We start from the raw sequence: 10,289 nt of genomic DNA on the forward strand, positions 1-10,289 counted from the left end.
ACGTTTAAGAAAACAATAAAAAAGAAAATAAGTCTGTTTGAATATGCCGAAAGTAATTTTTGGTTTATTAGCTAATGTTTATAAATATGTTATACTAAAAATTTTAATGATGGTTTAAATATATATTTTTTCTATTAATCATGTTCTATATAAGGAAAAATAATAAATTGGTTTTGTGTACCTTTTATATTGTTGATCTCTTTTTTCTATTTTTAAGTGTGTTGTACATGAAATATGTTATTTAAGATAAACTATTCCTTAATTATTGGTTTAGAATATAATCATCTTATATTATTTTTTATGATAAAATTTTTTAGAAATTTTCGGATGAAGAGAATAATTTTTTGGACGTAATTTTTTGGTTACTAACTCTTTTACTTTTATTTGATACACATTTCAGACTATTCTTTTTGGCATCTTTGACCTACAAACATAAAGTGCATAATGAATTATGTGTACATGTTGTATTATTTGGAGTATCTTGGATTTATTAGTTCTTTTATTGGTTTGTCATAATAATATTTTCAATGTGTGTCTTGATTATTTATTTTTAAGAAATGGTCATTTATTAATGAATATCGTTATTATTTGACATATTAAATTAATATTTAGCTTATTCATTTTCTAATTATAAATATTAATCCTAGATTATAAAAATTGTAAGACTTAATTAAAATAGTTTGACTCATTTTTTATAGCTTTGATGTGTTCCTCCACTGAGTACTAATTAGTAGTCACTCTATAGATGATTTGTAATTTATACCAGAAAAAATTTCTGGTGAATTACATCATTTTAAAGATTTTTTTTATTATACATATTATTAAAGAATTTATTATTATAGAAGTTACTTCATATTTTTAATCTCTTTTTATGTTCTCTTTAATCAGTCATTACCATATACATGAACGGATCCAGAAATTTTAATAATGTAATATTTTTTTATTCTTAAAATACATATCTCATATATAAGTATAGTTTCTTGAAATTCGAGGGGGGCCGAGGCCACTACTCGCCCCCCCTCCTAAGAAAGTTAGAAAAAAATAGCTCTAGAAAATACAAAAAAATAAAAACTAATGCTAAAATTTTTTACTAACATACCTAAAATAAAACATAAAAATAAACCTTGAATACAAATGAGAGTAGCGAAATTTTGAATTCCCTCTCATAAAAAGGTTTATAGGAGGAGTGTTTTACGTACAAAAAATTTTCGTATGGTACTCCATGAATGAACTTATATGAATGACTATTATATGTAAAAATGAATCTTGTTATTTTTTGCCAAAAAGTAATTGGCGTAAATTCTATTGTCGTATTATAACTGTAATTATGTGGTGTATTTTTTGTTTTGTATTAGTTTTATATTCTACCTGTACTGCACATTTTAGTATAAATTTTAATGTTCGTAGTTGTACACGTATTTTACCATACATGTTATGTTTTTTGAACGGTATTTCTTATATCATGCGGAATGAATACAGTAAGATAGTTAACATTATTTTAGTGATGAAAAAGTTGTATCACATTAATTATTAAACCATATATTTGGTGTATAATAGATATGGACAAAACCTGGATTCTTAAGTCACGAGATAACATAGAATATAGACGAGGACTTAATAAGTTCCTAGACTTTGCATTTGTGAATACATCGTCGGATAACATGATAAAGTGTCCATGCCCTCAATGTGGGTTTCAATTTATACAAACAAGAGAGGATGCGTACAACCACCTGTTGATAAAGCCCTTTTCCGCTGGCTACACTTTGTGGTTGCGTCATGATGAGAAACCAGCTGAGGAGAGCTCTACTTGCACACCGATAGTTGAGAAACCTACACCTGAAGTGAATCCATATCTTCAAATGGTGCACGAGGCATTTAACTTCACAATGCCTCCAAGAAGTGAGGAGACCACAACAGGGGATCCTGTAGAAGATGATGATATAGAGTTGTCGTACTTGTACGATGGTCCAAGTCGCGAGGCACATGATTTTGCCGATCTTCTTGCGGATAGAGCGGAGGAGTTATATCCCGGCTGCTCGAAATACTCAAAATTGTCTTTCCTAGTGAAGCTTTATCACATTAAGTGTATGTGTGGTGTGAGTGACAAGGCTATGTCGATGATTTTGGACTTATTGCGGGATGCATTTGAGCAAGCCAAATTTCCGTCCACTTTGTATGAAGCCAAGAAAACTATCCGAAAGTTAGGGATTGAATACAAAAAGGTAGATGCATGCCCAAATGATTGCATGTTGTATCGGGGTGAGGATGAGGACGCGACCAAATGCAAGCAGTGTGGGACTTCACGATGGAAGTAGAAGACGCAAAAGGGTTCCGTTACGAAACTCAAAATACCTGTTAGGAAAAATGGAAAGCCTCTCCCAGCAAAGACTCTCCGTTACTTTCCTCTTATACCACGACTGCAACGGTTATTCATGTGTAGCAAAACTTCATCTGACATGTTATGGCATAAAGAGGCAGATAACAACGATGGGTACTTGAGGCATCCAAGGGACGCTGAAGCATAGAAAGACTTTGATGCAAAGTATCCTTTGTTTTCTAACGATGCTCGCAGTGTTCGCTTAGCTTTAGCAAGTGACGGTTTTAATCCTTTTAGAAATATGAGTACCACGTATTCCATTTGGCCTGTGATTCTTATTCCGTACAATCTTCCTCCCTGGCTATGCATGAAACAGGCATCTTTTATACTCTCTATGATTATTCCCGGTCTTAAGATGCCGGGTAACGATCGACATTGATGTTTATTTGGAGCCCCTGGTGGATGAGTTGAAGCAACTCTGTGATGGCGTTGAAACTTATGATGCTAACAAGGGGACCACTTTCAAGATGCGTGCGGCGCTAATGTGGACTATTAGCAATTTTCGAAGGTTGGAAAATTTATCTGGGTGGAACACGTACAGTGGGTTAGCTTGTCCCACGTGTAACGTGGACGCTAAGGCTCAGCGACTAACATTCAGTCGAAATGGTGTTACACGGGCCATCGCCGCTTCTTGAATCAGGGCCATAAATATAGAGTAGACTGGATTAGATTTGACGGACAAGTTGAAAGCAGAGATCCACCGAAAAAGTATTCTGGAGCAGATGTCTTAAGGCAGCAGTGTAACATGCAAGTATCGTTTGGGAAGAACTCAACTCTGACAGCCAAAAGAAGACGCATTGGTGAAGATGTAGATCAAGATAACTCATATTGGAAAAAGAGGAGCGTGTTCTTTGAACTCCCGTACTGGAAGGATCACATGTTGCGTCATAACCTTGACGTGATGCATATAGAGAAGAACATTTGTGACAATGTGGTCTTCACTATCTTAAACGATAGCGTCAAATCAAAAGATAATCTTAAGGCTTGCAAAGATTTACAAAGCATGGGTATAAGGCCTGAATTGTGGCCGGACGAATGTGGTAAATATCCTTCAGCAATCTTCACAATGTCGAATCCACAAAAGGATGTATTTCTGAAGACTCTACAGAACGTGGTCTTTCCATATGGTTACTCGAGCAATATTGCTCGTTGTGTTGACATCCGGCAGCGCAAGTTGTATGGGTTGAAGAGTCACGACTGCCACATTCTAATGGAACAATTACTTCCAATTTTGGTGAAGAATGCATTGCCAAGTCCGGTATCGAATGTGATTGCGAATCTGTCCTCATTTTTCTGAGAACTCTGTGGAAAAGCTGTAAATCCTAGGTAGCTTGGTGCCCTTCAGAATCATGTTGTGCAAACTTTGTGTCAGATGGAAATGATTTTTCCTCCATCCTTCTTCACTGTCATGGTTCACCTTACGGTGCATCTCGTTGATGAAATAAAACTTGGTGGCCCGGTACATTATCGGTGGATGTATCCAATAGAAAGGTTAGCTTGCTACTAAACGCATTCAAGACATTTATTTCCAAATTTGTTACGTATATTCTAAGCATTATGTCGTATTTATGTAATAGGTACTTAGGACGATTGAAGCAATACGTGCGTAACAGGGCACAAGCAGAAGGCTCAATTGCGGAGGGCTATTTATCCGAGGAGATTTTGACATTATGCTCCAGATATTTGGATAATATTGAGACTAGAATTAACCGACCAGCGCGAGTTAACGATCGACCTGTTGATGTTACAAACAATACAAGATGTACTATGTTCCCAGAAATTGGAAAAGCTTCAGGGGCTGTTGGTGCACGAAATCGTGATCGTTCATTCCTTGGTAACGGCGTCAAAAACTTAATACGCACGTTCATAATTTTAGTTCTTTGTCACAACTTCACACAACTAACCAGCAAGTGCACTGGGTCGTCCAAGTAATAAACCTTACGTGAGTAAGGGTCGATCCCACGGAGATTGTCGACTTGAAGCAAGCTATGGTCACCTTGTAAATCTCAGTCAGGCGGATTCAAATGGTTATGGTAAATTGATAATTAAAATATAATTAAAATATAAAATAGGATAGAGATACTTATGAAATTCATTGGTGAGAGTTTCAGATAAGCGTATAGAGATGCTTTTGTTCCTCCTGAACCTCTGCTTTCCTGCTGTCTTCATCCAATCATTCCTACTCCTTTCCATGGCAAGCTTTATGTATGGCATCACCGTTGTCAATGGCTACTTCCCGTCCTCTCAGTGAAAATGGTCCAAAATACGCTGTCACCGCACGACTAATCATCTGTCGGTTCTTGATCATACTGGAATAGGATTCAGTAATCATTTTGCGTCTGTCACTACGCTCAGCACTCGCGAGTTTGAAACTCGTCACAACCATCCCTTCCCAGATCCTACTCGGAATACCATAGACAAGGTTTAGACTTTTCGGATCTCAAGAATAGCCGCCAATAATTCTAGCCTATACCACGAAGACTCTGATCTCACGATCAAGAGGCTAAGAGATACGCATTCAAGCTTGTTTGCATGTAGAACGGAAGTGTTTGTCAGGCACACGTTCATAAGTGAGAATGGTGATGAGCGTCACATAATCATCACATTCATCATGTTCTTGTGTGCGAATGAATATCTTAGAGAAGAAATAGGCTTGAGTTGAATAGAAAAACAATAGTACTTTGCATTAATTCATGAGGAACAGCAGAGCTCCACACCTTAATCTATGGGGTGTAGAAACTCCACCGTTGAAAATACATAAATGAAAATAGAGTAGACATGGCCGAGTGGCCAGCCTCCCATGGAGGTCTAGAGATCTAAAAATGATCAAAAGATGTAAATACAATAGTAAAAAGTCCTATTTGTACTAAACTAGTTACTAGGGTTTACAGAAATGAGTAAATGATGCAGAAATCCACTTCCGGACCTACTTGGTGTGTGCTTGGGCTGAGCATTGAAGCTTTCACGTGTAGAGGTCTTCCTTGGAGTTAAACGCCAGTTTGTAACCTGTTTCTGGTATTTAACTCTGCTTTGCAACCTGTTTCTGGCGTTTAACTCCAGAATAGGGCAGAAAGCTAGCGTTGAACGCCAGTTTGCATCGTTTAAACTCGGGCAAAGTATGGACTATTATATATTGCTGGAAAGCCCTGGATGTCCACTTTCCAACAAAATTTAGAGCGCGCCATTTGGACTTCTGTAGCTCCAGAAAATCCATTTTGAGTGCAGGGAGGTCAGAATCCAACAACATCTGCAGTCCTTCTTCAACCTCTGAATCTGATTTTTGCTCAAGTCCCTCAATTTCAGCCAGAAATTACCTGAAATCACAGAAAAACACACAAACTCATAGTAAAGTCCAGAAATGTGAATTTTATTTAAAAACTAATAAAAATATACTAAAAACTAACTAAATCATACTAAAAACTATGTAAAAACAATGCCAAAAAGCGTATAAATTATCCGCTCATCAGCTGTATCACATTTTGTACTGACCCCAATGGAAAGAGATCAGGCACATCATCATGTGCTAGTCAATTGCGAGGCCGTTGCTCCATTTATTGAGTAAGTATGCACATGTAATCATTAAGCACGATTATAACCAATTTCAAACACTCAGTCGTTGGACTAATTTCTTGTTATGTCATAAAGTACATTTAGGTTAGAAACCAAGCGAAAATTACGGGATCAAACAAGGTCGCAATCTAAGATAGACCGTGTTGTGCATGCAGAATTTTCTTGCCGGTTCAAGCGTGAGATTCGTAGAAATTTAACCTGACCAACTTATTTGTGCCCTAGAATTATAAATTATGAATTCCAATTTTTTATACAAACAAACTCTAATTTATGGTGCTAGGATCCAATGGATAGTACTGTACATTCGAAAGAAATGAAGTTGCTGGCATGTGGTCCCATACTTCAGGCAAGACGTTTTGGGGCATACAACGTCAATGGGTACAAGTTTAGAACTATCACAAAGAGACGGGCTGAAAACCCAAAATAATGGAGTTTATGTCTCATCCAATACAAGAAGTTATGCCAGCATGCGTGACAACAGAGTGGCTGTTGGTAGTGTTCCATATTATGGAAAAATTGTGGACATAATCGAACTAAACTACAGCTGTCATTTCACAGTGATTTTGTTCAAATATATTTGGGTTGATACAACTACGAGCAGAGGAATCAAACAAGACCATCTGGGCCTTACCAGCGTTAATTTCGCTCGTCCAATTCACACAGGTGATCGAGAAGAGGATGAACCGTACATATTGGCATCAGAAGCTCATCTCGTGTACTATGTACGTGATGAAGTAGATCAAGAATGGAGTGTAGTGGTTCATGTAAAACCACGAGACTTGTATGACATGGGAGGAGAGAATGAAGATGTTGAAGCTGCTTTTTCTCCTCAGCCCGGGTTGAACATGTCAGCAGCAGGTGACATCAGTGATTTACAGTTGACAAGGGATGATGATATAGAAGACCCAGTAGCAGATGTTTCTAATAACATCGATTATGTGGCATAGTGAAAATATGGCTAAACATGTACATCATTTTTAGAGTATCTGTGTGTGTTTGATAAGTTTAACAGTGTTTATGATATACGCAGTTTGCTGGTTACATTACTATCTGTGTTTTTGTTTTTGAATTAAGTTTTCATTTTAAGTTGATTTTCATGAATACCACCAGTTTCTCATTTTTCTCCAACGATTTTTGCTTTTAAAATTTAGTTTTCAAGGCTTTGTTGTTCTCATCATCATTGTTATTGTTCTTAACCTCCAATAAAGAAAATTATGATATCGAGTAAATTATCTTGAATTACGATATTATTATCATTGACAAATATATTTAATGCTAAAATGGTGTTGTAACAGGAGTAATGAAAATGGAAGATTTCTCATCATGCTGTGCAGGCACAACATTCGCTAACGAAATGGCTATGGCCTCTCCATTCTCTTCATTGGAACATGAAATTACGGTTGCCAGAGACATATGGTACCGTAAGTTGAATGTTAGGTCTTGGTTGGAGGCTATATCAGGACGATCTTGTTCTAATGAATACTTGGAAACGGCGAATGAAGCTACTGTGCAGGTCTGTTCATTAGCCGTACCATTAAACACTTGAGTTAAACATTATTTGATTAATAAGTATTTTACTCTGATATATGCGTACAACATTTAACCAATGATAGTTGTTACGTTCATGCTAAAATTTGTAGGAACTTCATGAATGGAGATTAAGGTACGAGGAGAAATTTGGCTATGTTTTTGTGACATTTGTAGCTGGTAGGACATTTGAAGACATACTTGCTGAATTAAAGGTTAGAAATAAATTTCTAGCATAGAAAGTGAATTACAGAAACACAATATGCTTTACAAAAAAGACCATCAACTATACATTTTATTATGGTGCAGATTCGCTTTAATAACTCACATGGTGTTGAGTTGGAGATTGTTTCAACAGAGGAATTGAAGTATATAGAACGTGCTATTAGAGAGCTTCTTTCCAAGAAATCTATCCAAACTACCGATGAAGGAGATGGTAATAGTTAATTTTGTATTTGTTAATTTTGAAAGTCCTCTTTCCATAATTCCGTAATTTTTTCCTTAATAACTGGGTAATGACCTGGAAGTTATCAGTATCTTTTAAGTATATTTATATGTTGTTGGTTGCATGTTCATATATTAAGTGTCAGCTGAATATTCAGGCAAAATAGTTGCTGACACTCTAGATGGAGCAGACACTAATTCAGAAGACGATTTAGATGCTATCTCCTCCGGTGGATATGACATCTCCAGGGATGTTGAGCTCAATAAGGTTCCAGAAGACAATGAAACTTTAAACACCCAACATAGAGAAGATGCCGTACGTGCTGCAAAAAGGGGTTTCGATCTGAACAAGTTGCCATGGTTTGGAGATGACTTATCAGATCCGTTATCACGTCACTGCAGCGAATTTCTGACAGAGTATTTCTGGCCAGGTCAATACGATGTTGATGAGAAATTATGACTCAAAACTTGTTTGTCTACTTTAGTAATTCTGATTTTTATGCTCTATTGAACTTTGTTTTGAGTTTATGAATTCGGACGTTCATTTGATTTTTATGTTACCATTGATGGTTGAATACAAACTCAAAATGGCTGATAGTCCAAGAGAAAATCTGATTCGTAAATTTATTTTTAGTTATTCATTTATAAATTTTTTTTAATTAATGAATTATTTTTTATGTAACACAAAAATGAAAATATATTTAATGCATTAAGTTGCAGTATTTGAAACATATTTTTTCAGTAAAAAAAAATAGCGAGGACTAGAATAGTTTGAAGAAGGCAATAATGTTTATACAAAAAAAATTTTCAGTTAAAAATAATATTGCAGCGGTTAGACAAAAACCGCTGCAAAACGAGGATCAATGTAGTCAACAACTTAACATTTTATGGCGGTTATAGAAAAACCGCAAATGAGATTATTTGGTAGCGTCCCCTAAAACCGCCACAAGAACCGTTGCAAAACGAGTACATTTCGCAGCGGTGACCGAAAAACCGCTACAAAATGAGATAATTTGGTAGCGTCTCCTAAAACCGATACAAGAACCGCTGGCAGATTTTATTTAGCAGCGGTTGAAAAAAATCGCTGCTAAATATCCGCCGCTATCTGCCGGTTTTCTTGTAGTGCACAATGGCAGTTACTTGACTTTGCCTTTGGTGAAAACAGTTATTTTTGGATTTTTCAAAAGTGACATTTGACAAAATACAATTGGTCGAATTGGTCTATAAAATAAGAAGGCTCGGAAGAATCAAAAGTTAAAATTCGTCTTCAGAAAATACTCTCGCACACTCCCATTTCAGCAAATTTCTGAGTCTATTAAATTTTTTTTTTGTAAGATTTCTTCTATATCTTTTTATTCATATCTTACTTTTATCTTTTTAAATTTCCGTTATTTCTTCTTTTATAAATTATTTTCTTTTTGCAAAATTGTTTTTTTTTTATTTTGCATTGTTAATTTTCATTTTAAAATCTTTTGATATGTTGAAGCCATTGTTATTTTCTTTAAATTAAAATTATTTACTTTGTTTTGTTATAATTTCAAATTCCAATAATTTAATTTTAATTTTACATTTTTGTTCTTTTGGTCTCCTTTATTTAGTTTAAAAGTAGGGTCTTTAGTGCATTTTTTCAAAACTGATATCCCAAAAAAAAAAAAACAAATTTTACTCTTAGATCATAAATATTAAACTAACCCAAATTTATTAAAAATGTTCATAACACCAACCATGCATGCATATATACAAGAAGCATGTGCTAATTATATTAGGGAGGAAAAAACCCAAAAAGCATGTGGTGGTCTGATGATACATTCAGTTCGTAATATCTATATGTCACAAGCCCGTTATTCTAACACATGATTAATCATACAAAATCCCATAATTTGGGAACATGTGTCGCCGCACCCACATAATAATTATCATCAACCTATGCATGCCTTAACACGTGTCACCCATATTAAACACCACATTTCTCCATTCTTCACACGCCCTTAGTTTTCCACCACGTGTCACATTCCCACAAGCACCACCTCTCTTTCATTTTTCACTTCTTTTGTGTTATAAAAGCCCTACTCCAGTTTCACATAAATCTAAATTCTGGTTCCTAAGAATTGGGCAGGTCCGATCCACATAGAGCAATTTTGTGACATTAAAAATGGCAAATAGGTTGTTACCCTCATCCTTTGTTGTGTCATCCAAAGAACTGGTCAAAAACCTCCAATTAAAAGCTGCTGTAATTAGAAGCAATCAAGTGTTCTTCTCATCAAATATTGCTCAAGTGCACTTCTTTCTTTATTATTCGTCTAGCCATTAATAATTATTCTTGTTTAATTTGTATATATGTATTTATATTTTGTATTTTATATATAAAATT

The 10,289-nt window shown here is 35.5% G+C and overlaps 2 protein-coding genes across 2 annotated transcripts in view; both read left to right on the top strand.

Moving 5' to 3' along the window:
* On the top strand, positions 7,248-8,378 carry LOC107610779 (uric acid degradation bifunctional protein TTL-like). Its single transcript, XM_016312781.1, has 4 exons — positions 7,248-7,460; positions 7,588-7,689; positions 7,784-7,910; positions 8,059-8,378. Exons 1-4 carry the CDS (start codon positions 7,248-7,250, stop codon positions 8,376-8,378), a joined length of 762 nt encoding a protein of 253 aa, XP_016168267.1.
* LOC107612353 overlaps positions 9,991-10,289 on the top strand; it is a 1,614-nt gene continuing 1,315 nt past the window's right edge. The window contains exon 1 of the mRNA XM_016314101.2: positions 9,991-10,193. Within this exon, the coding sequence (XP_016169587.1) occupies positions 10,071-10,193 (123 nt within the window). The 5' untranslated portion in view covers positions 9,991-10,070. The remainder of the gene's footprint in view (positions 10,194-10,289) is intronic.

The sequence above is a fragment of the Arachis ipaensis genome, chromosome B08, assembly GCF_000816755.2.
Source record: "Arachis ipaensis cultivar K30076 chromosome B08, Araip1.1, whole genome shotgun sequence".
Classification (NCBI taxonomy): Eukaryota; Viridiplantae; Streptophyta; class Magnoliopsida; order Fabales; family Fabaceae; genus Arachis; species Arachis ipaensis.